This window comes from Megalops cyprinoides, chromosome 22 (genome assembly GCF_013368585.1).
Source record: "Megalops cyprinoides isolate fMegCyp1 chromosome 22, fMegCyp1.pri, whole genome shotgun sequence".
Taxonomy (NCBI): domain Eukaryota; kingdom Metazoa; phylum Chordata; class Actinopteri; order Elopiformes; family Megalopidae; genus Megalops; species Megalops cyprinoides.
The window spans coordinates 18,682,466-18,707,055 of record NC_050604.1 but is presented as its reverse complement, the minus strand read 5'-3'; the positions used below and the strand labels follow the sequence as shown (position 1 = coordinate 18,707,055).

At 46.6% G+C, this 24,590-nt stretch overlaps 2 protein-coding genes across 8 annotated transcripts in view; one reads left to right on the top strand and one right to left on the bottom strand.

Annotated features, from left to right (window-relative positions):
- LOC118769441 (LIM and calponin homology domains-containing protein 1-like) overlaps nt 1–18,059 on the top strand; it is a 102,838-nt gene extending 84,779 nt beyond the window's left edge. For 5 of the 7 annotated variants that reach the window (XM_036516542.1, XM_036516539.1, XM_036516543.1 and 2 more), the window contains 18 exons: nt 336–374; nt 3,464–3,590; nt 4,462–4,619; nt 5,056–5,566; nt 5,924–6,232; nt 6,806–6,914; nt 7,192–7,334; nt 7,697–7,820; nt 9,949–9,974; nt 10,856–10,969; nt 11,827–11,919; nt 12,688–12,852; nt 13,470–13,573; nt 14,252–14,367; nt 15,070–15,193; nt 15,905–15,988; nt 16,547–16,655; nt 17,089–17,695. In XM_036516542.1, the coding sequence (XP_036372435.1) occupies nt 336–374; nt 3,464–3,590; nt 4,462–4,619; nt 5,056–5,566; nt 5,924–6,232; nt 6,806–6,914; nt 7,192–7,334; nt 7,697–7,820; nt 9,949–9,974; nt 10,856–10,969; nt 11,827–11,919; nt 12,688–12,852; nt 13,470–13,573; nt 14,252–14,367; nt 15,070–15,193; nt 15,905–15,988; nt 16,547–16,655; nt 17,089–17,301 (2,668 nt within the window). In that variant the 3' untranslated portion in view covers nt 17,302–17,695. Of the gene's footprint in view, nt 1–335; nt 375–3,463; nt 3,591–4,461; nt 4,620–5,055; nt 5,567–5,923; nt 6,233–6,805; nt 6,915–7,191; nt 7,335–7,696; nt 7,821–9,948; nt 9,975–10,855; nt 10,970–11,826; nt 11,920–12,687; nt 12,853–13,469; nt 13,574–14,251; nt 14,368–15,069; nt 15,194–15,904; nt 15,989–16,546; nt 16,656–17,088; nt 17,696–17,740 lie in introns of those variants that run through there. The other 2 variants (XM_036516540.1, XM_036516541.1) reach the window with 2 other exon arrangements.
- Nucleotides 18,060–21,922: 3,863 nt separating this feature from the next.
- Nucleotides 21,923–24,255, bottom strand: LOC118769985 (paired mesoderm homeobox protein 2B-like). Its single transcript, XM_036517422.1, has 3 exons — nt 24,015–24,255; nt 23,023–23,210; nt 21,923–22,354 (listed from the first exon to the last, which is right to left on the bottom strand). The coding sequence occupies exons 1-3, from the start codon at nt 24,253–24,255 to the stop codon at nt 21,923–21,925; spliced, it is 861 nt and encodes a 286-aa protein (XP_036373315.1).
- Nucleotides 24,256–24,590: the final 335 nt, after the last annotated feature.

Here is a 24,590-nt window from a genome sequence, read left to right as displayed (position 1 = left end):
GTGACTTTTCAAATGAACTGTTTGTTTGTAATGCATTTTTAAAAGAGCCACTATAGGGTCAGCATGTAGTACTGCACCTTCAGCAGTAAGTTCATGATTGCTGAATGCTACCGTACTTTGGTTTTACACATAGTCCTGAGAGAATGAGTCAGCTTCATGTTAGATGGTGCATATTTCAGAGGGTTACAGTAGCTACAGTAGGGTCATAGTGGTGGTTTATTTGTTCCATAAGCCTAGCATTTTGGGTTTGTTCATTGTGTTTGTGTTTGTGTTTGTGTCCCCTGTGAAGTTCATTTGTCTTCTCTTCTGTGCTCTTTTTATTTTCGCCCCTGTAGATTCAGCCACAGAGCTGCTAGTGTGTCAGATGAGCCAGAGTAAGTGGGTCCTCTCTTTCTCTCTCCGTTTGGCGTCCCCAGCTCTCGGGTGGACTGAGGTGCATGTGTGTGTGTGTGTACTCAGCTTGAACCATCATCCGTGAGCGCTAACTTCATGCAGTCACGCTAACAGAAGAACACAAACACACATGCACACACACACACACACACACACACACACACGCACACACACACGCGCACGCATGAATGCACGCTCAGATAAACAGAACCATGTGCTGGTAAGCACATGAACATCCGCGCATACGCACGCGTGGACGCTCACACACACAGCCGCGCGTTCTGCTTCTGTGCTGACGTTTGCTGCGGTTTATTTTGTTGCTTTCACCTTCAGTCGATCCACATGAAATCGGCCGTGGGGGAGCGCGTTGGGTTTTCAGCGCCCCCTCTTGGCTCATTCAAGAACTGAGAGGAGGAACACACGCTTTGCTGTGGAAACTGTTGCTGATGTGAATCGGTTTCATGAGGCCACAGGGCAGCGACTCTCAGGGGAAGAGCCCAAGGCCAGCGTCTCTGCTACTCTGCCGTGTGTTCAAGCGTGTGAAACGGCCGTCACAGTGTTGAGTCTAGACCAGTTCCTCACTCTCCGATGGCAGTCAGAGGATGCCAAACAGTGTGTGAGGAAAAGATGCTGCTGGTGTCCTTGTGCATTAAGAGCTCTGCTCAGGTAACTCATGATGTCCAGCCTAGTCCCAGACTGCCAGCCCTGTTCTCCTCACACAGCTGTGCACAGTTTTTCACTGAGGTTGTGCTGCTTGTCCTTAAAGGGCACCTGGAGCAGCAGTGTCTCCAGCCAACCAACAGCAACTGACTCAGAGAGTCCATCTGTTTAAGTCTGAGGTTATCATATACCAGCAGACACACGGCATAGTCTAACGGCCAGTAATGCCACTTGCTCTGGAGGTGGTCTCTGGTGGTTTTTTTGCTGCAGTGTCTATTGTGTGTCAGTTTAACTGCTTTCTGCTTATTAACAGCTAATGACTGTCAAGATAGAAGTCTTACGCATTGTCTTCACCCACACCGGGTAAGACTGGCCTAACCTGAAGAGGATTGCAGGGCTCTCATTAGCCCTCCTTCAAGCTGTTCTGCCATTTATTACTATCTGTTATCATTAAGGAATTCCTGTGAGCAAAGCTCCCTCATGTAATGGAATAATCAGTTCAGTGGGTAACAGTTGTCTTTATTCTTCATGAGACAGCCTGAGAGACACATAGAGATAGGTGTGATTCTTCTTCCAAGGTATTATCAAATCTTTACTTTTTTATTTTTGTCGAACCGTTCTTTAATCAGGCCAGTTGAGAGACAGTTATTTGCAATGGAGAGCTGGCAAAGAGGCATAAAAACACAGCAGTTGAACTGAGCAGAAAGTACAGAGAGCCAAGTGCTTAAAATACAGACGCGTGCAAACAGGCGACTAACCAGAACACTATACACAGCACATTTCACACAATACATGATACACGTGATGCACGCTAAACCCTATCAACACAACAGAATGGCCATGACACACGCTTATCCAAGAATGTGACTCCTGCAATGACTGTGTCCTTGCCTTCTGGAGGGACAATGTCTACTAACTCATGCCGTCCGCACTAAAATAGCCTATTATACAGGCCCATTAACAGTGGGCTTAATCTAGTTTGGAATCAGCTGTAGAGCCTGGAAACACGGTTGGTTGTGCTAATGAAGCTCCGAACGTTCTTACAGTAACACGGCTGGTTGTTTGTCTCCAAAGCCAGATTTTGTAAGAGTGCATGCCTGAGTACTTGACAAGGCAAAGGTTCATTCAGAGGCAATGGCTAAATCTAAACTTTCCTTAAAAACAACCAGTCATGCTATCTCGTCTGCTGCCTGCCACAGACAGCCGAAGGCATCCAGAGTTTATGTAAGCTCATGCAACATTTGTGTCTGCCTCTTCTCGGGAGTCTAATATCTGAAATACCTTTGTGCTGGGGGGAGGGGGTGTAATATATAGCGCCCTGCCGAGGCCTCTCTCCACGCTGCGGGACTCTGCACAGCTGGTCCGTCACAAACAGAGCCGGTGGGGTCAGGGTTCACCTGGCAGAGTGGATTAACAGCAGCACCACCTGAATTTACAAGAGCAATGTTGTTTTTAGAAATGATTGAAACAGCAGGGGGTTCGCGGTGGTGTTCATGACTATTGCTTGGCTACGGAGTCTGAAGGGGGCCGCTGGAGGGAAGAAAGGGGGAAGCTTCCAAATATTCGCTGTGTTTTGTGTTAGAATGAAAAATATTGGTTTTGGTCAGAGAATTGGCCGTTTTCATCATTACATCTTGTCCCCCCAGTGTATTTCAAACCGAGGGCTGTTGGTAACACAGTGCAGCCCCCTGCTGGCCACTCGGCACATGTTGCCAAGTTTGATTTACATTTACATTTATTCATTTAGCAGACGCTTTTATCCAAAGGGACGTACAAAAGATTTCTCAGCTGAGTCAGACTATAGTGAGCTCTGAGGCATTTTGTGCTGATTCTGTGTTAACTGATTGTCCATGGACTATGAGTGACAAAGCTATCAATATGTCCCACATCCCTTGCCTTAAAATTTGTTAAAAAAAAAAAAGGTGTTGCCAAATTGGAGGCAGACAAGTGCCATTTTAAGGCTTCAGCTATTTTGCGAAAGACATTGTTTCAGCTTACTCAGCCATGTCACTCTTTAAAACCATTTATAAACCTTTTGAAAATGACAGCATAAATGAGTGTTTCACTACCTGAAAACTCTGGTGGCTGGAGGAATTTTCCGGGCTGAAAATGGACGTGCACAGAATCTGAAACAGAATCCCTGGTAGCAATGAACCGAAATCTTCTTTTGTTTTCAGTATCTGATCCCTTGGACAGGGGTAACAAGGACCAGCCTGCAGACATTTCTGGTCAGGCCGCATGCTAACCAAATCCGCCTGTTATCAGGTTCCAGAACCTTCAAACAAAACCTTAACAACACAGCATGTTTGCCTCACCAGCGAGCCTTGTGTTTTCTTGGGCAAAGGAATGTGACCGTTTCCTGTTTTGTGCTTCCTGTTTCCTGTCTGCCCTGTCTCCGCCCCCTGCATAGGAGCGTGAGTATGATTGACATGCGCTGTGAAGAGGAAGCCATTCTGCAGCCGCACAGCCAGGCGCGCCACGAGCTCATGCACAACCAGTACAACAAGCTCAAGGAGGAGGAAGACCAGTGGCAGGATGTGGGTACCACTAGAGGGCTCTGCTGCTCACATGCGGTCACAGCCACTGTATTACTAGTTCTCAGACATAGCATACAAAGTACATATATTTCAGCATCCCAGTATGTCATACATGAGGTGTAAGATTTTTGTGAAAGGTGTCATAAAAAATCCCAGTAACATTTCATAACACCACATGGTGGTGATGGTGGTGATGATGGTGATGGTGGTGATGGTGATGATGGTGAAGGTGATGGTGGTGATAGTGGTGATAGTGGTGATAGTGGTGATGTTGGTGATGTTGGTGATGTTGGTGATGGTGGTGATGGTGGTGATGTTGGTGATGCTGGTGATGGTGGTGATGATGGTGATGGTGGTGATGATGGTGATGGTGGTGATGGTGATAGTGGTGATGTTGGTGATGGTGGTGATGGTGGTGATGGTGATAGTGGTGATGTTGGTGATGGTGGTGATGATGGTGATGGTGGTGTTGGTGATGATGGTGAAGATGATGGTGGTGATAGTGGTGATAGTGGTGATGTTGGTGATGGTGGTGATGGTGGTGATGGTGGTGATGGTGATGCTGGTGATGCTGGTGATGCTGGTGATGTTGGTGATGGTGGCGATGGTGGCGATGGTGGTGATGGTGATGTTGGTGATGCTGGTGATGGTGGCGATGGTGGTGATAGTGGTGATGTTGGTGATGGTGGTGATGGTGGTGATGGTGGTGATGGTGGTGATGTTGGTGATGGTGGTGATGGTGATGATGGTGAAGGTGATGGTGGTGATAGTGGTGATGTTGGTGATGGTGGTGATGGTGGTGATGTTGGTGATGTTGGTGATGCTGGTGATGGTGGCGATGGTGGTGATGTCGGTGTCGTCGGTGTGACAGGACCTGGCTCGCTGGAAGAATCGCAGAAGGAGCGCCTCGCAGGACCTGATCAAAAAGGAGGAGGAGAGGAAGATGATGGAGAAACTGATGAGCGGAGATGGGAGCCAGTCACAGCGAAGGAAGAGCATCAAGACCTACAAGGAGATCGTGGAGGACAAGTATGTGTGTGGAGTTAAGACAAACTACAGCCAGTAATATACCTATTGATGTAATTCCTTCTGTCTCTGTCTCTCTGTCTCTCCTTTATCTCTTTTTCTTTATCTACCACTCTCTCTTTCTCTTCTCTCTCTCTGTCTCTCCCTCTTTCTCATCCGTTTTTCTGTCTGTCTCTCCCTCTTTCTCATCTCTTTTTCTCTCTCTAGCCCTCTCTCTCTTTCTCATCTCTCTTTTTCTCTCTCTATCCCTCTCTCTCTCTCTGTCATCTCTCATTTTCTCTATATCTCTCTCTACCCCTCTGTATCTCTGTCTCTCTCTCTCCCTCTGAACGCGGGGCAGCTCTGCTCATTGTCTCAGTCTGACCTCAGTCTCGGTCTGACGGTGGTCTCGGTCTGACGGTGGTCTCGGTCTGACTGTGTGTCCCCCCTACCCCTGCAGGGAGCGGCGGGAGCAGGAGCTGCACGAGGCGTACCGAAGCGCGCGCTCCCCGGAGGAGGCGGCGTCCATCCTGCAGCGCTACGCCCTGCGCTTCACCATCAGTGAGGCTGTGCTGGAGCGCCTGCAGCTGCCCAAACTGCTGGACCGGAGCGTGTCGGCCGACCCCAGCGCCCCCCCGGCCGGCCCCTCCCCCGCCGCCTCCTCCACCTCCACCTCCACCTCGCAGACCCCAGACTCCAGCCCCATGAAGTATCTGAGGCAGCAGTCTGCCCCCGCACCCAAATTCACTGCCACAGTGGAGACCACCCTGACGGGGGTCGCCCAAACCCAGCCCCACCAAACCCAGCCCCGGTCCCACACCCAAACCCAACCCCCGGTCCCTATCCAGCCCCCGGCCCGCTCCCCGGAACACTCCCCTACCCGCACTGTCCCCAGCAAGGCCGTGCCTCTGCTGACCCCCAAGCCTTACATCCAGCCCAAGGCCTCGCAGGCCGGCCTCAAGACACTCAAGGTGAGGCCCGAGGCTGTGAAAATCTGAATAGCAATGGAAACTAAGCAAAGTAATAGTGATAGCATGTGGGTCCCACTTTAATATCAACAAATGACATGAGCCAATTTTTAAATGTATTTATTGCTGTTTATGTATTTAGAATTCGTAATATACATTATGGCCATTTATGTATTTTGAAATAATATACGTATAATAAAACGGGTATTTTTAGTGTTCCATTAGCTACTCCTGCTTCTGTGCTGATGCCGATGTAGTGTCTGAGGCAGTGTAAGATGTGTGTGCGTCACAGTGCTGAATGACTGTGCACTCCGAGCCCTGCTCAGTGCCTGCTGTACTGTGTGTCTGCCCCCCCCCCAGTCTGACGGCATGGTGCGCGTGAATGGGGAGACCGGCGAGGCCTTCAGCAGGCCGGAGAGCGGCGCCGACAGGGTGGGAGGGGCCTCTCCCGTGAGGTCATCTCTGCCCGCCCTCCCCCGCTCCCCGCTCCGGGCCCCGGGCAGCCCCAGGAAGGAGCCTCCGGGCGCAAAGACCCCCACCGCGCACCCCCCGCCCGCCCCAGAGCTCGCACCCGCTCGGGACGTCCTGCAGGACACCAGCAAGGCACAGGCGCCCCCTGCTGACCCGGCGCAGGACACTGCGCCCTCACGGCCCACGTCCCTGCCCACGGTAAACACCCCGCCTCGCACACACCAGCAGGACGGTTCATCTGGGGGTTGGGGGTTGGGGGGGGGGGGGCACCATGGGAAGAGGGGACTGGAGCAATTCTGGTACTGGAATTCAGGTACTGGAACAGTACGCTCACACTCACTGGTCTGGGCGTTGTTAGCCTGGTCTGACACTTGCTCATTCAGCTTCAATGGATACACTTATGTTCTATTGTGCTGGAAGTCGCTCTGGATAAGAGCATCCGCTAAATGAATGTAATGTAATGTAACAATTCGTGCCTCCGCTGGGGTATACTCAGACAAAGCTCCAAATTCATCAAAAATGCCCATCTCGTCATTACAGTCCCTACACACGCGGCATGCGGGAAAGAAACAAAAGCTGAGTGGGGTTAAACTGGTGATTCAGCCTTTGTCTTAGTTCCGGGTTAATGAGTGAAAGTAGGGCATTTTCCAGAGCTGCCAGCTTGTGTCTTTCTGGAAGCAAATCTGACACGCTCCCTCTCTCCGATGGTGGGAGAGATGCCGTTACTGACGGTCCCTGAACCTGTTTGCCTTCTCTGTGCTGCCTTCACAGGAGCTGCAGAGAGAGGGCGGGGTTTGTGAGGAGGCGGGGCCCCGCTCCGCAGCCCAGCGGCAGAGAGGGGAGGGAGGAGAGAGCACAGCCGCACCTTCTGCATGGAAAGGTCTGGAGCAGTCTGTTGCCCAGGGATACCGCCTGTCTCTCTACCATATACTCTGACACCAAGTGGCTTGTTTCAGAATTGCACGTTATGTTTACACAGATAGTGCCTGACAATTCCAGGCTCTGTTCATGTACTGCAAGCTGCATGAGTTATGTTCATGCTTTTCCTGTTTCTGGTACAGCTGCAGACAATTTTAGCAAGTGAGACAGATAATCCAGTACCATAGTTCTCCGTCTGTGGTACGCTCTCCTGACACTGGTATGTGCTGCGGTTCTAGAAGACAAGCAGGACGAGGGGCAGGCCGGCTCTGGTGTTGCTGCCATGGCAACGGAACAGAAGTTTGGAGTCAAAACCACGGTTCTGCTGGAGCTGACCCCAAAGCACGAGCAGCAAACGACTGAGCTGTCCAGCAGTGCGAATGTAGGTCACCCAGTCCTCCGCCGCACGCAACACCAGGCCTGCTTTTTCACTGTGTCACCGCTCAACGCCTAGACCGCATCAACACTCGCACCCAGACGGCATCAACGCACACACCTAGACCGTCATCATTTAGACGCGTGCGCTCGTAGTCGCTATGCCACCTACCTTCAGGGACCGCTTTCTTGTGTGTTGTTCTCGATTTAACATTATGATACGAATGGGGAGAAGTGCCCCATGATCTCAGGTTTGGTGCTGAAAGCCTTGGCTCGATGAAGCTTTGAAGGGCCTGCTTTGTGGGACTGTGGCCTTGTTCTGTTGTTCTCCAATGTGTTGTATTGACTTGCTCCAATGTCTGAATTCAGCTCAGTAAATCCCTGGATTCAGCCCAAAGAGACAGAGACGGACCAGACTCTGGTCACCCAGCAGAGAGCAGAACTGAACCACCCCGACCCAGCTCCGAGGCACCCTGTGGCTCACCTGTGTTAGGTAACTCTTTATGACCGTTAATCTCTCACAGATATTACAGGTAGGCTCAGGTGCTCTGAGGAGAGTTTAAAAGACAGCTCAAACAGGGGAGGTTCAGACTGAGGTAACAGAACCGTGCAGGTGAACAAACAGCAACTGGAAATTTAAGATACTGACCCCTTTGACAGCCCTCTTTCTGAAGTATTATCCTCTATTTTATCGTGTTTATCTCTTTCCATTTAATTTCTTCATCTCTGTTATCCCTTTGACTGGTATCTCGGCTCACGTTTTTTTGATACGTATCTCCCCTTCTCTCCTCCCACCTGTTGATTTTGCTCTTGGGTGTGGCTTAGACTGGGCCTACAGGCCCGATAAATCTAGGTTGCGCTGGGAGTTCTTCAGCCTGCCAGGTAAACCGCTCTCTGATTGGCCGAGCCCTGCCTGAGCAGACAGGGCTTCCCCGGCGCTTCCCCCAGGGGCTGGCTGGCAGTGTGTGGTGCCCTCACACTCCTCCGTCTGTCCGTCCACCCCCCCCCCCCCCCCCCCACCACCTCTCTGCTCGCTGTCTCTCCTCCCTGTTCTGCGAAAAAAAAAGATTTCACCCCTTGTATTTACCTGTGCGTTCTCCAAACACTGTCCAGTCATGACTGTAGCGTGATGTCACTGTGTATGTGCCCCCACCTCTTTGCTACATTTTGTCCACTCATTTCTGTGGCATACAGAAGTGTATGTGTGTTGCTAAATGACAAATGTTAGAGCTATGGTTTGGCATAAAGAATGATACTAGGATTTTAAGGATGTTTTTCCTGACATGCAGATTGATGGTGAAGGGGAACTCCTTTAGATTTCAAAATGCCTATCTGTATGGTTCTAAATACACCAACTGATTCAAACTTCTGTGTACAGTAAATTCCGTAATATCACTCATCAACTGGCCTCTTTCTCAGTTGAACAGAACCTTGAAAGAAAACAATGATCCATTATAAGTGCGTGCTTATGCTATCACAAGTCATTTATTCTAATTTATTTTGACTAGATTTATGAGACATATATTAAGCATGTTATAAATGGGTAGTAGACTGACACTTCTGACATTCTGAAACATTCTGAAATAATTTCACTGATAGACAGTAAAGCGTTACATTGGGGAGGGCTGGCTCAAATGGATCACTGAGAGCATTTGCGGATACAGTAACTGCTGTACAACTCAGGCCAGCATCAGATTTCCTTTATCCCAGGTTCAGCGCTCAGAGCCTAGAGTTATAGGTAATGTCTTATAGCATCAGGAAGCTTTTAAATGTTTCCTGAGAGTTGAATCTCCCAGTGATCTGGTTATGAAGGCAAATGATCAGCTCTGTGCACATCCTGTCAGCCACTTCTTTAGCGGTATGGAAGGAAGAGAATCCATCAGACTGTGAATGCTGTGTCAGAATGAAGTCAAGCTCAGGGTTAGAGTTGGATGCCGTTGCTGGAAGGGTGGCAGAATGCTCCATCTCATCGTGATGGCTGTCTCTGCTACTAAAGTGTCACAGGGTCCTCTGTCTCTCGCTCCTAAGAGCTCTGTGTTTCTCACTTCGTCTCTCTGTCTTTCTGTCTCTCTGTCCAGCCAAGCTGAGGGGCAGGGGGATTAAAGCCATGCGATGTCTGATTCGCTGAATTGACATGTGACTGGCCAGCTGAATTGTCCTTAGTCCTTAGTGACAGGTCCTAAGGGATTCTTGGTTGTAGTGTCACTGTAATGTCTACAGCAGTTTTCACTTTAGAGATGGTTCAGTGGAAAGGAACAGGAGCCTGACATTAATACCAGGGTGCGTTTGTGCAGCACATGACAATTCAGCTTCCCATGGCATTCTGGGTAATTTCACGCTAGCCGCTTGACTATAAGTCTGACCTCCTGCAGAATTCTTGTTTCCTGTTTATTTTTTTTATTTCCACTCTACCTGCAGTTGATCTCAAGGTTGATCTTTACCAGTTGTGCTCTTAGAATCGCAAATCAATAGTTATTGTGTGCTGTGTAATTTTTACAGACAAATGCAAGTGTGATTACCTGACGTGAACTGCTGTTTAACCGTCTCTGCTCTATTTGAACAGTATGTGATGCATTCTAGAATGTCCTTAACATTCTCTTTCTCTTGTGTGTCTTTCACAGAGGACCTGGAGAAGGAGAGTCTAACTGTAAGTATCTATACAGGCCAAGTCTTCTTCCTGACCGTACCCCGACCAATGTGTCAGGCACACCATTGAATAGCTGGTGCATAAATTATGTGATGAAAACTTTTTTATAATTTTAATTAATTGTTGTGTCATCTGGTCCTAAATTAAGCATTGTGTTTTCAAAATGGTGACACTTTAGCTTGACCTCCATTACAGTGTTTAGGCTGGAGCTGGTGATTCAAAACACTAATATAATAAAGATGGCAGTAATGGAGTATACTGACAGATTGAGTAACTCCTTACGCATTATTTTAATTAAAGGCCAACAACCTTGAGATTACTCCATCTCATGCACCTCGGTGCCTGTAGTGAAAGATGGCAAGTGGCCATTCGGCTGAGAGAAACGGACACCTTTTAGAATGAGAAACGACAAACAAGCCAAAAAAGTAGATTAGTCCGTAGCAGCTATGAATAGAACCACCTTTGTAAAAATGAATGTTTTACTTTACTGAAAATGAATACCTCACTGAAACGCAGCAAAGACCACAATGAGAGCGATACACTGAAAAGAATGAGTAAAATGGGTCAGAAGAAGAGTCAGTCCTGCCTCTCCCTCTGCTCTGTTTGGTCTCTTAGTCTTCTCTCTAGCACTGCTGATGTGCAGGGTGACCAGCCTGCGGCACACACAGCGCTAACCTGTAGCGTAGCAGCAGTCTATCATTCCTATCACCTTCCCTCTCTCCTGTGATGTGTCTGTGTGCGTATGTGCACCCTCTGTGTGCTTGCGTGTGTGTGTGCGTGTGTGTGTGTGTGTGTGTGTATGTGTGTATGTGTGTGTGTATGTGTGTGTGTGTGTGTGTGTGTGTGTGTGTGTGTGCGCGTGCGTCCGCGGGCCCCGTCAGATCACAGCGCCGGTGCTGAATCTGGCTAAGCGGATCGATCACTGGTCTTGGGACCCGGAGGAGGAGCGGAAGCGTCAGGAAAGATGGCAGCAGGAGCAGGAGCGAGTGCTTCAGGTAGAGAAGCCTGCGGGCCGGGCGCCACGCCGCCCACAATGCACCGCACCGCACGCTGCCGGCATGCGCCTCCCGTCTCCACGGCAACGCTGCCCGTGCCGCCCACATTCAGATCCCGTCTCGCTTTTCGCCACGTCACGCCGCTGCCGGTCTGGGCCGATCCGTCCCCCTGTCCCTCGTCCCCTTTTTGTTGGTGTCGCGCTGCACGCTTATTGTTGTCGGTGGCCTCGTTGAACTCCGCCGGAAGGGTCCGCTTGCATGTGGTCACGCTTGCCGCCCTGTGGTTGGTCTTCGTGTGATGATGTCATTCCCGCATGGCCCTACATGCCGCCTTCTCATTCCCCAAAGCCTGGCGTGGGCTGTCTGCATTTACCAGGGCTAAGGTCATCAGAATCAGTGCTTACAGGAGTTAAGGACGCACTCCTGACAGTGCAGTGGGAGAAAGCCCTGACTTCCTGCTGCAGTGCCTCCTGCCCACTGTGCTAATCATGGTGTTATTAGCTGGATCTGGAGTTAGTTTGCTCGGGAGCACAGTTAAAACATTAGCCTCCATGGTGATTGTGTGACGAGTCAGCTGTGTGTGTGCTTAAAGAGCTGTCACTCTCCTTGTGCCCTCCCACGTCAAACCTCTCACTGCTTCTGTCTTTTCAATGTCTGTGTGCACACACAAACACTCCCCTGCATTGAGCTTGTCAATGCAATGAGTACGACAAATAGCCAGTTATGTTCCTCAAGCAAATCGAATCGACCTGCCAGTGTGAGAGAGGGCTCATGAGGCCTGGCTGGTGCTCATTGGTCCCTGTGCCTGTCTGTCTTTCCCATGTGACCCGTGCCGTGTCTCCGGTGGGCGGGGACAGGTGAAGTACCAGCAGGAGCAGGAGAAGCTGAAGAAGGAATGGGAGAGAGCGCAGAAGGAGGTGGAGGAGGAGGAGAGGAAGTACCATGAAGAGGTGGGTAGGCCGTTCTGCTGCCGGAGTGGTAACCAAGGAAACCGCATCACGCAGCTGTTGGTATTTATTCTGTGCGTACAGTATCTTTCGCCTTCTTTTACTCCCATATGTGTGAATCTCAGTTGAACAGCTGAGACTGTGAAGGAAAGAAGGATTTTTGTGGATGAGTCAGGCTGTTTGGTGGCAGTTCACCGGGTGCAGATCTCTGTGGTGGACCCAACTTGCCAGCTTCCGCACTCAGAGCTTCCACAGAGAGAGCTGGCTCTGCTGAATAGGTTTAGCACAGACGGAGGTTCCTTACGGGGCAGTGGAAACTATACATCCCATCACTGAGGAGAGTTCCCTCCATGTGCTGAATTCAGCAGGAGGCTATGGCTTGGAGGGTCCTCAGTTATATGCTGACTTGCCCGTGTATTTTTGTGCTATGAAAAAGAAAGGCTCTTATGTCCTGGTTTTGACAGTGCTGTGTTTTAGGGTAGTCCTGACTGCCTTTGATTAAGCTGTCAGACCGTGATTTTGTCAGTGCTGTTTTTCAGGATTTTCACAACTGCCTCTGGTTATGCTATCGTATCGTGGTTTTATCAGTGCTGAATTTTAGGGTAGTCCTGACTACCTTTGATTAAACTTCGACACCGGTTTTATGAGCACTGTTTCTGAGGATAGTCCTAGACTGCCTCTGGGTAAGCTATCCTGCAATGGTTGCATCAGCATGTGTTTGAGGATGGTCCTGACTCTCTCTGGTCATTCTCTCTCTCTCTCTCTCTGCAGGAGAGGAGGATCCTGGAGGAGACGGTGGCCCCTCTGACGCCCCGCTCCTCCGCCCTGCCCTCGCCTAGCCGGGGCGACCTGCCCCCGTCTGCCGACCCCGAGGACACCATCGTCCGGTCGCTAGCCGACTGGGAGCGCAAGCAGGAACTGCTGGAGAGGCAGGCGGTGAGCGTGGGGGGAGGGGGTGGGGCCAGGGGCGGGGCTCCAGAAAGATGGGCAGGACTGGTGGGTGGAAGGAGGGAACTGGAATACTTTTTGAATGGCTGGGTCTTATACATTACCTCTGACATAATGGAGCTCCTTCACCACTGACCGTGCTGGAAAATTATTGAATGGCAGCAATGTGGTGTAGTGATTAGAAGGGCTGGTTCAACTGAAAGGTTGCTGGTTCAAATCCCCTCTTGGGAACTCCTACTATACCTGTGGGCAAGATACTTAACCCACAATTGCCCCAGTAAATATATCCAGCTATATAAATTGATAAAATTGTAGCATATGTAAGTTGCTCTGAATAAAAGCATCTGCTGAATGACAATAATGTAATGCAATGTAACATATACTGTGATACGCAAAAAGTTATTGTTTTTAAAATTGTTGATTGTGTGATTTCGATGTAGGATGATATAGAAAGGTCTACACATACTGTTGAAAACAGAGGAGGAGAGAGAAAATGAAACTGGTTGCTCCAAGTGTTGAATGAAATGCCAGTAAAAAGTGCTTGGCTTTGGTTGTATTAGTACCGCTCTGAGTCTTTGACGGCATTGCATCTGTGACCCTCACAGAGGGGTGAGGAGGTGAAACTGAGAGACAACTGGTGTGTGTGTAATGAAGCAATGGAACAGAAGACAGCAGTGAAGACGGACGACTCTGAACAGGTGGCAGAAAGGTCAGTAACAGGCAGGCAGCATCCTCTGCGACTGGGCGCTCTGCTACGTGGACGTGTACATGTCTGACGAGTGCCTCTTTAAAATTCACTGCCCTGCCGTGACAGTAGCAAGTCTGGGAAATAAAGCGAGGAAATTTGAATGTGAATAGCTTGACAAAACATTAGTTTCAAACAATGTTAATATTCTGAATCACATTTAAACCAAGACACGATGGAATGGATGGAGTTTACATTCCAAAAGCCATTTTGTTGCCTGCTCCAGTTTTCACCACTAGGTGTCATTAGCAACCGTGACTCAAAAACATTAAACACAGGGAGGAAGTTGTGATATCATTGAAAACACTGCCCCTTCCTCCAGCCATATTTAAAGGAATCTCTAAACATTTAAAATGTATTAGTAAAAGGCAAGGCTTTCAGGTACAATAAACATGTAGGTATTAAGACAAATATCCTTGTAGCACCGAATCCTCATGGGTATGTGTTTTTGCTAGCTGTGTTAAGAATGCTCTTAAGGCCACACATATATTTCACACAGACTGTTACATCTGAGAGAGAAATTCACAATGATCACTGGAATATTTCCATGCTGGTGTACTACTTTTAACGTTTTTAATGCTTATGAAGTGGCCCTTGTTTCCTTGTACTGCCTGATCATCGCATCCCCTGTTTCCTCCACAGTCTGCACCTCCAAAGCCCCAGCCAGAAAGAAGCAAATACACAGGCTCAGCAGAACGGCCAAAGACCCCCTGTGGACCAGGGCCAGGCCGCCGTGCCCGAGCTGCAGTTCATCCAGGGTAAGACCCCGCTCCGACACCACCGCAAGGCCTGGATTCCAACAGCCAATGGAAAGACATGTCTTTTTTTAAAGGATATATGACTCTACAAAGCAATATGAAGAACCTAGAGAATTATAGCTCCAGACCTGACTCGGTTCCATACCACACATTTCGACTGTTGGCCTGAGAAAGATGACACTTAGGACTATATACATTTTTCAGTGTTCTGCTTGTAGAGACATAGAGCTGTTTTTATGAAAGCGTCACAAAAGTATTTTAAAAGCGTCCTTGGCAAATGTCCTTGGCAATATTTGTTTGCTCTCATGTATTTTTTCAAATGGACAGGCCTACTGACAAAAATCTGCTCCATTTGTTGGGTTTATTTTTGGTTTATTTGGGTTATTTTTCCAATTTCTAAAAAAATGTTAAGGGCTCTGTAAGATGTACTGTTTGTTTGCCTCTGACTGTAGCCCAGAAACAGAGCTAGCCTAATTGTTAATGTTCCTAATATTTCATCATTGTTATTCAACTCAAGTATGCTCTGTTCGTCTTTAACAAATCACATTCCGTGAACATGGAACAATTCGGACATGTATCATCTCTTCTGTATACGCTTTGACATCTCATGTAGTTTTGTGGTGATCAGTGCCTGAGGGATTCTTACAGGCGATATGCAGAAGTGTAACTGTGGGTGTGTTTGCATGCTTGCTCCTGCTCTAGCCTCCCCCTGGAGCAGCAAACAGCCCCAGAGCCCGCAGCAGCAGCAGGAGGAGGTGTGGAAGAAGACGGCCTCGCTCGACCGCAACTGGACCTCCCAGCAAACACAGCCGGGGGGAGTGAAGAGGTACCTGCGTGTGTGTCGGGGAAGATTGGTGGGTGGGTGAATACGTGGGCGTGTGTGTGTGTGTGTGTGTGTGTGTGTGTGTGTGCATGTGTGAACTCGGGTGGGTGTGTATGAGGGCGGGCGCGGCATGCATGCATGCAGATGGGTGTGCATGTATGCAGCCGTGTGTGGTGTGTGTACTTACTGTGGCGATGCACTTATTTGGAGGTCACTCTGGGTAAGAGCATCTGCTAAATGATGTAACGGAATGCAATGTGTGTGCAGGCGTGCCTCTCTTCTGAGTCCACGTATAATTGCACAGCAGTGCCATCTACCGCTGGAGATGTCAAATCTCCCAGTATCCTTAGGGAAATGGCATCCTTCTTCTGCTAGATATTTGAGGTTGAACAGAAATGACACACTGCTGTGCAGATCAGCACGTGGAGCCAGAGACGGTCCACTGTGTCAATCTAACCGCCGATTCCACAGCTGATCCCAGCATCCATTGTTCCAGTCTAAAGCCCTGCATCACGGACTGCTCTCCCGAACAGAACACCACATGAACCGTTTTGTGTAACTGCTGTGATTTCGGTGCTTTTCAGACGCCATGCTTTGTCTGTTGTATGTCTTGGTGCCGAAACCCCGATGCGCACGCACGCGTACGGATGCGCCTGCTCTGAATGTTCGCTCTGCTTCGGTCGTTTGAATGTCGCGCTGGCTTGTTGTCTCCAGGTCTGGATCCTGTGAAAATGTAGGGACAAGCCCATCTAAGTCATCCGCATGCCCATCCTCCATGCAGCCTCAGTCCCCTAACAGGTAGGACGCCCCCCCACCCCCCACCCCCACGCCTCACACTGCTACAGGCCCCTGCTCCCCCACTCCTGGACAGAGGCAGACGTATACGCATTGTGCACCCAAACATCTTTCTTCTCCACTTTGCCTGCAGGAAGGACAGAATGTGTATGAACTGTGTAAAAAACAGGAAGGCATACTTATGACAGGTGTATGTAATGCCCCCCCCTACAATATCCTCTGGCCAGCAGGGTGTTTGCTACCTGTCTTTAAAGCACTGGTATTCTCAGAGCCGGTGTAGGGAGCTGAACAGCTTCAACCAGCATTATGCACAGAGCTGAAAGAGGCAGTTAATCCTTGCTGGAGCAACACCCTGCTGACATCACAGCCTCAGAAGGCCCAGGGATGTACGCCCATGCTGTGGGCAGTGTTTTTTTTGTCTTTTTGTGCGCCCTGTGGATTGCAATTACACCCCTCTGCATTTTCTCCTGGCGCCGAGCCTGGACGTGGGCACTGCGCGGCTGGGCCGCCATGCACCGAAGCACAGCGCCATTCTGAGTGTGTGTCTGTCGCCCCCTGCAGGTCGGTCAGTGGGAAGAAGCTGTGCTCCAGCTGTGGTCACCCGCTGGGGAAAGGAGCCGCCATGATCATCGAGACCCTCAGCCTCTACTTCCACATCCAGTGCTTCAAGGTCAGTGCACTCCACCGTGCATTGGTTTTGGTTTAGCTTGTGGAAGTGATGCACTCTGGTCATTTGCATTGTGTATACTGCTCCTGTCTTGGAAAGCAAACTTACAGGCTCTGAATCTGCCCCTTCTGTCCTCTTTCTCTTTAAATTAAGTAAGGTAAAGCAGGAGTTCCATAAGGTATCTGAACTCTACTGGGAAGGCCACAGTCTAGCGTGTTTTCCAGCTTGATTTAAATGCCCAACACTGGGGAGGGAATGTAAACGTTTCATCAAAGCAGTGATTGGTTGAAGTGGTCAGGTGGTTAAGAGGAATGCAGAATAAATGTATTGTACAGGCAACCCACTGACCCTGCTGCAGGTACAGTCAAGGCCGAAACAGGCCCTGGTTTAGAATGGGAGGTCAGGTGATTTATTTCGGCCCGTCTCTGTGCTCCAGTGTGGGATCTGTAAGGGACAGCTAGGAGACACCAGCACGGGGACCGACGTGAGAATTCGCAACGGCCTGCTCAACTGTCACCAGTGCTACATCCGGTCACGTGGTAATCCAGCCCCGACCCCTGACGAACACGCTGCAAAACACACACCCTCACTGCGCTCGCACGCCCCCGTGCAAGCTGTTGAGCATGCGCTTACGCAGACACAAACCTGACACTCACCTGTAGAAACTTTGATCAACTTTGGACCGAGCAATAAACCCATAGCATGTTAATATTGACCATGCTTTTTGGTCATATCATCCCGGTAGAGAATATCCAAGGAAATCTGTTTATTAAATGTCTTTTGCTGTTTTTTTTTTTTGGCTAATTCATAAGTTCAGCTTTGCTTTTATTAGACTTGGAATCAGCTCTGTTCCAATACTTTGTCTTATCCCTTATGGTTTAAAATGAGCAGGGCTTGTACCTGAATCCAGCACTACCCTGAAAGCTGTTATTCGAAATGCCACACCTGTTACTAGGCATAGAGATATTTGGAAACTTTGGACCTTTGTACCTCAAGCATTCATGCGATTGGTCATTTCTAGCAACCATAAGGAAACCTGGTGACTCCCCAAAAAGCTCCTAATGCGCTTTCCTGTATTCTAACTGTAGCTGCTGGCCAGCCCACCACCTTGTGACGAATCTGGACCCTGGGACATCAGAAGCACTAAGAAAGAATCTGTTTGTAGATGCCTGTTTTTCCAGAGACAATCGCCACTGGGACACCAGCTAGGCCGAGGCCTTCTCTCTGTGTTGGAACCATGAAGTTTTCACTCTATGGCATGTTAAGAGAATGAATCAATCTGTCCTTAAAGGTGTCTCACAAGGAACAGAGGAAAATGTTTTTTTTTTTCCTGAAAATTCAATTGGTTCTAACAAATGGATGTCATATTAGTCTATACCCACTCAATTGATCTCTGAATGATATGTTTTTAACATGTAAGATACCTTTCCTAAACTGTACTTTCATCATTTTTGTCATTCTATATAGATCTATAACGCAATATCGGAATCTGCTAATGCAATAATCATGTTTCTGTAACAAAATATTATGCAACAAATGGTGCGTGCGTTTTGCTCATTTTACAACCATACTCAAATGTTGCCTTCATTGCATTTTAACGTTATAATTTACTAAGAGGCTGGATTTCACCCCATTTCAGCTTGAAATAAAATGAATATCCTCTATCTTATACCACTGTTATTCTCCCCTTGTGACCATTATCCTGGCTCTGTCGTTTTCCGGAGGTCGTGAGCGGCGCAAAAGAAATCATTAAGTGTCCCTCTCACTGGAAAAAGAGCAGGACGTTTGGGGTTGTTTGACTAGCTAGACATTTGTAATGCCTTAATCGGACTTTTATAATACAGCCGAACTTCTGATTTGGTTGTCAGTTATAGGTTATTGCATGCATGGACAGCATTTAACATTTTGATGACTTGAGAACTTCAGTCGTGTTCTTAAGCTGGCGTGGTTTTCAGTGAGGATTTTCGTTTACTTTTTTCTTTATTTATTGTTTTGAATAAAGGAACGCAGATAGGCTCGTTTTTTTCCGGCGATTCTTTTTATGTGGAGCCCAATTCAATATTTACCTGCCTTAAAGTATATTGTAAAGGCAGCTCGACAGACTTTGGATTAATGTTTTTAGCACGTAGATGTTACATCCTTAGTTGATTTATGTGTCGAATTCGGTAGTTAAACCTTCTCATTTCTCTATTTTTGATTGTTTTTTTTTTGTTTTTTTTTGGTTTCAATAAATAGGTATTAGCCGAATAGGATAGCAGTAATTTATTTAAACAAATAAAGAATGCATGGTTGCTTTGCGGAGATACTATTATCCTCGTTTCCATACTTGTTCTCCCTTGAAAGCTTCGGTTTCAACCGCACTTCTGTTGCAGATTAATTTTTTTGAGATGACGTTGCATTAAACCCGTGCCTTAGGAATGCAAGTGATTGCACACATTGTGGAATGTTGGGTCTCAAGATTAAATCCAAAGATGATGTTTTCTTTATCTTACGCTCGAGCCGCGCTTCTTCGTTCACTTCACGCCAAGAGGAAATTACGACATTAGCAGCCTACGGAGGGGGGGTTGGAGTGACTGTGCTCCCGCTTCCTTGCAGTTCACTACCTTTTCTTTACTCACCCGATTTTAAATAATATTCTCAAATAGAGGGCCGGAACGTGAGTCCGATGTGGGAAATTTTGGAATTAAATACATTTCATACAGTAGGCCTGCATACAAAACGAAATATATAGAATGCACAGTTAGAGTTTACCCTTACTTTAGTGTGTGTGAGCCAAGTGTAAAGCTCTTGGCGTTATCGGGGTAATACAATACAAAATACCGAAGTGGTCTAATCCTGTATTGTGGCCAGGCGTGGACGTGGACGTGGGCAGAAGCACAGTGCTACCAGCAGGTAGCCTCCAATCCGCAAACTGTAAAATGTCGCCAGACCGGTTCAGTTCATCCGTGGCTTCCGATATATCCCAGAAAAACGCTTTTCCTTTTCTCAGATGTCTCCCATGAAATTCTACAACAGTGGTGATCGCGGACTTTTTTTTTTTGCTTAGCTCCTTTTTTTTGTACCGCTTTGCAGTAAAAACACCATTGGGTAGTGTCCCCAGATTTGCAGTATTTCAGTGTTTCTATTCTGCTTACGTGTTACGAAGGCTTAGAATCAAAGGTATGAACTGATAACGGGGAAGGGGCATTGATAAGGCAATAATCTTGGTGTAATGTTTTTTGGGGGGGGTTGGGGGGGGGCAGGACGTGTACGGTGAAAATGGGAATGATAATTGTGTTTAAGTTCTGTATTTATTACGATATTCCTTTGAAAACAATCAGAATAAAATAGATTAAAGAAATGTTCAAATGCAATGGCTTTTATAGCAAATGTATGTTTATAAATAAAATGTTTAAAATGCATTTTTATTCGTTATTGTGTTAGCTTTATGCATGAGATCTTGTGTGCGAATGTATTATAGTGTTAATTCAAGGTATTGCGTGGTACTGTCCGTGGTGCTGAAACAGTTACGTCAGCTTCAAAAGACAGTGTTGTTTAGTGAAAATAAAAAAGGATATAGGTGTGTACAGGTACACCCCACACCCTCTGAACTAATGCAAAGACTGCATCTGTACTTTTAATTACTCATAATTTCAATTACTTAAAATAGTAGGATTAATGAGAATTAAATGATCGTCTGATGTATTACCGCTAGAGGGCATTAAAGCACAGGACAATGACACTAGAGTGCGCCAATGTACTGTCCGCCCGTTCGCTGCTACACGGATTGTACACTGACCTTTATTTTTCTTTTCTGGTAAATGTTATTTGCTGTTGCATTTAAATTAATGTGTTACACATAATATTATATATACAATTATACATAATATTGTGCATAATAATATATAAGGTAAATTAAATGTTAAATGTCCATTATAATAAGTGTTTTAGACAAAGTATTTCTATTTTGATTTTTTTTTTTCAATTAAGACTTCAGTGAATGGTACATTTTAAAGGAATATTTAGGCACTGATTCGATTCAATTTAACTTATATCTGAATTCTGTGTAATTTCATACGATGTTTCAGGTGATGGTACCTGTGAAAATGTGTCCGCAATGTTCGATTTTCTGAACGGAACAGACTTCCACTGTCTTGCTTTGCTCATCGTTTTATTATCAACAACCAAGTCAATGGTACACTCTTGGAAAACTATATGCACATGTAGAAATATTTCCCTCTTAAATATAAGCATTCATTATACCTACATATAAATAATTTTCAAATCCTGAACAAAAACCTGGCATATTATGCTCACAAAAGGGAAAAAATGAATTATAATAAAACCGGACCGAAAAAGGACAACATGCAAATAAGATTTTAATAAATACAATGTTGGAACACTTTCCTTTTTTTACCAAAAGAAATTAACCCGTGGTAACCTTGTAAAACGTCAAAAAGACTCTCCATAAACTACAAGGGTAAACATATCCTATGGTCAACTATAGAAGACAATTTTACACTTGTATTAACACTATACAATTGAGCCACATAAACACAGCCGTAGAAAGACACACAAAAACGTTTAATTATTCCTGTTAACACTGAAATATGTAGTTTGTGCCTTTGGTGAAAACTATTCTTTAAACTAAAATAATCATGTTTGATTTCAAGAAAGTAAATGCTCCATAACTCGTGAAACCTGCAGGTACACTTACAGAGGCCTATGGTGATTTGCATTGCGACAATCAATCTCAATAGACAACTGGAACTTGGATATGAGTACATTTCCGAGTTGGGAACAAACTTTACACTTAGCGCATCTTGGGAAAATTGTTTCAATATAGTATGAGAATATCATACTGTACATGTTTAAAAATTATGAAAGGCCTCGGCCTATCATGGCGGCGGTCGGCCTGAAGGCAGATAACTGCTATAATAATCCTTAACGGGACGACGCAAGTGCTTGACCAAGACACGGCGATAGCGATGAGTCCTGAAAAGACAGGTGAAAACAAACACAAATGCTGAAAACAAATATTGTGCTACCCGGTTCCTTGATGGAGAACTGGTAACATTACAGCGGGAAGGTCACAAGGCTACATAACATTTACGTCGATCTTGCGACCAATAATGTTCTCTTCTCCATCGTCTTCCTTTAAATGTAGCCAGAATAGTCAGCGTTACGGTTGTAATTTGACATTCCTTCTTGCTTAACTCGGGAACGGTAGTTGGAAGTGTTTGCTTTTCCTCCCCTTCTTTTTATGTCTTCAAGCGTCTCTTCATTACCGATCAGAACATGCTGGTTTTTACTAAAGTGGCTTTGGCTCCGTTCTGTCTCTGCAGAGAAGATAGTACGCTTGCGAACGGTCCACCCAACGAGTCCGGAATGGAAGTAATGGTGCCGGGGGCAGAGGCCCATCCCTGACTCGGTGCGGTAGCCCCGAGACCCCCCGCTGCGGACGTCTTCACCTGCTCCACCGGCCCGCTCGCTCCGGTGTTACCCTGTCCTCCGGTCGGACTTGGTCCCCCACAGCTGGGGTTGGGATTTGGGTTGGGTCCCGGACCTCCCGTACTGTCGGGGTCCGTAGCTTTCGGCTCTTTGCTCTCGTCCTCCCTCGCGTCCGACTTTTTCCCTGATGATCCGTTCTTGGCAGCAGCAGCTGCAGCGGCTGCAGCGCGCTCCTGCTTGCGGAATTTTGCACGCCTGTTCTGGAACCACACCTGAAAAAGTAAACCCGCATTAAAGAAAATGTTGCATTTAGAATCTTTTCCTTATGTACAGCCATTTAAAAAAAAAACACTGTATTGCCACATAAAATAGTATTTACATTAGCATTATTGTCATTATTGTTACTGCTGTCCCGAGCATGCGCTTTATTCTAGAACAAAATTGATATTACTGGTGTTTTTGATCTAACGAGCAATTATTGAATCGCCTCAATGAACGCATGGACATAGACATTCCTAGTTGTACAGCTCAAACCATAAATAAAGAGTGAAAAGACAGCGAAAATGCACAGATTTACATACAATATAATTCTGTATTTAAATAATACCACACTATATAATAGTCAAAGAAAGCCCCAGATATATGAAAATGGGTAGACATGTAATGTTTAGTTATTTATATCACTTATCACTGACATTTTGCCCGTGTCATGCATATCGCTAATACTAATAGCATGACATTGCACTAGCAGCAGAGACCACAGCATAACAAATCGTCTCCATATGATGTAAAATCCACGCAGTTAATAAACTGAGGATTTAGGTGGAGCTGTGCACCTGATTGTCCAAAAAGTTTCGAATCCTTGCTTTCAAAATGCACGTCGATTTATTGATTATGTATACATTTTATTTAGGACTACACTTCCTTGCCACAAACTGACCTGCACTCGGGCTTCGGTGAGATCAATTTTGAGCGCCAGCTCTTCTCGCGTGTAAATGTCCGGGTAATGGGTCTCCGCGAAAACCCGCTCCAGCTCTTTCAGCTGTGCGCTGGTGAAAGTGGTCCGGATCCGCCTCTGTTTCCGCTTCTCGTTTAAGCCACCGTGATCCGTGAACAGTTTGTAGGGAACTGAAAATAAATTGAAATAGATGACGATGTAATACCGAAGTTAATAAAATTGATGTGGTCGTATAAACATGGAGAAACCTATGACATTACTGTATTACTCCTCAGTTAGTTATTCGGGATACTGTTGTGAGATCTAAAAAGCGTGTAAAAACACAGACACTGTGATATGTATTTTAGGAAGTCGCTTAAGTTTCTTAAACATTAGAATAATTCTACATTACACATATTAAAAGTTTGTTATCCCACAATAATGTTATTGTTAAACATAATTGAACTATAAAATAAAATCTAATCTCTATCATCATGTATTGTACTGTTGTGTAATGTATAGACTAACTGACAAACTTCCATAAATTGACTAAGTAAACTAATTATTGATGTGTAATTATGTTTTGTTGTTTTTGTAATATTTGTTTTTGAAATCTTGAAACCTGTAGTAATGTTGTCACCCTTTTCGGTCGGTGTACAGTAACTTAAATGCAGTTCCAATAATGAGCTTTGGTCTTAGGTTATTTAATTATTTTCTAAGCTTTACGTCTCATCGCAAAGTAAATAAATTATGCCTATCATTTTGGCAGCTTAAGATAATTTTGTTGGCGGTTCGGGTGTGACAGGGATAGTGTAACCCCGTAACTGAATTACCTCTTGCCTGCAATCGCTTCTAACGTGATAAATTCTTTCATTTGTGTAAGCAAATTTCGTTTGGTAAATACTAAACACATTTCCATTTTCAAATGCAATCAAGGCTTCCTATATACCGGGGAAGAGGCTCTTGAGCGGCGAATAAAACCGGAAGGTGCTTACCTGCGGCATACGGGCTGCTTTGGTGGTCCCGCAGTGTCCCGAGACTGCAGGAGCCCGGGGTGAGCGAGGGACACCCGGAGGTGGCCCCAAACGTGGTCCTGATCGGATTGTACTGAAACCCACTGGCTTGGCTGCACGAGCTGAAGTCCGCATAAGCTGATGCCAAGCTCGAGGTGTCCATCCCGGCCATACATGACTCGTAGGCAGAGGAATTGAGGTAAGAATATTCCATTTTATACATTTGAGAAGGCTCAGTGGATAAAAAGCCGCAGTTTCAAAATATATATCTGGTTCAAGGTGGGTGTCAAAATAGGAGGAATGGAAATAAAGGAAAAAAAAATAGTTGGGGAGAGATAGCGGTTGTAATTTTTTTTTTGGTTTGAAGGAGGCTAGACTGTGGGTAGATGTGCACTGCTCGAAGCCTGCTTCAAAACTGGCCTCCTTTATAGGAGCAGAGCCTTGTTTTATGAAAAGCCTCCTATGAGCCGCCTAGCCCGAGGTCTCTAGAGCATAGAGTCCTCATAATAAACTTGGCTCTTTCCACTTGGACAATAGCAAAGCGGTTGGTCTTATTGC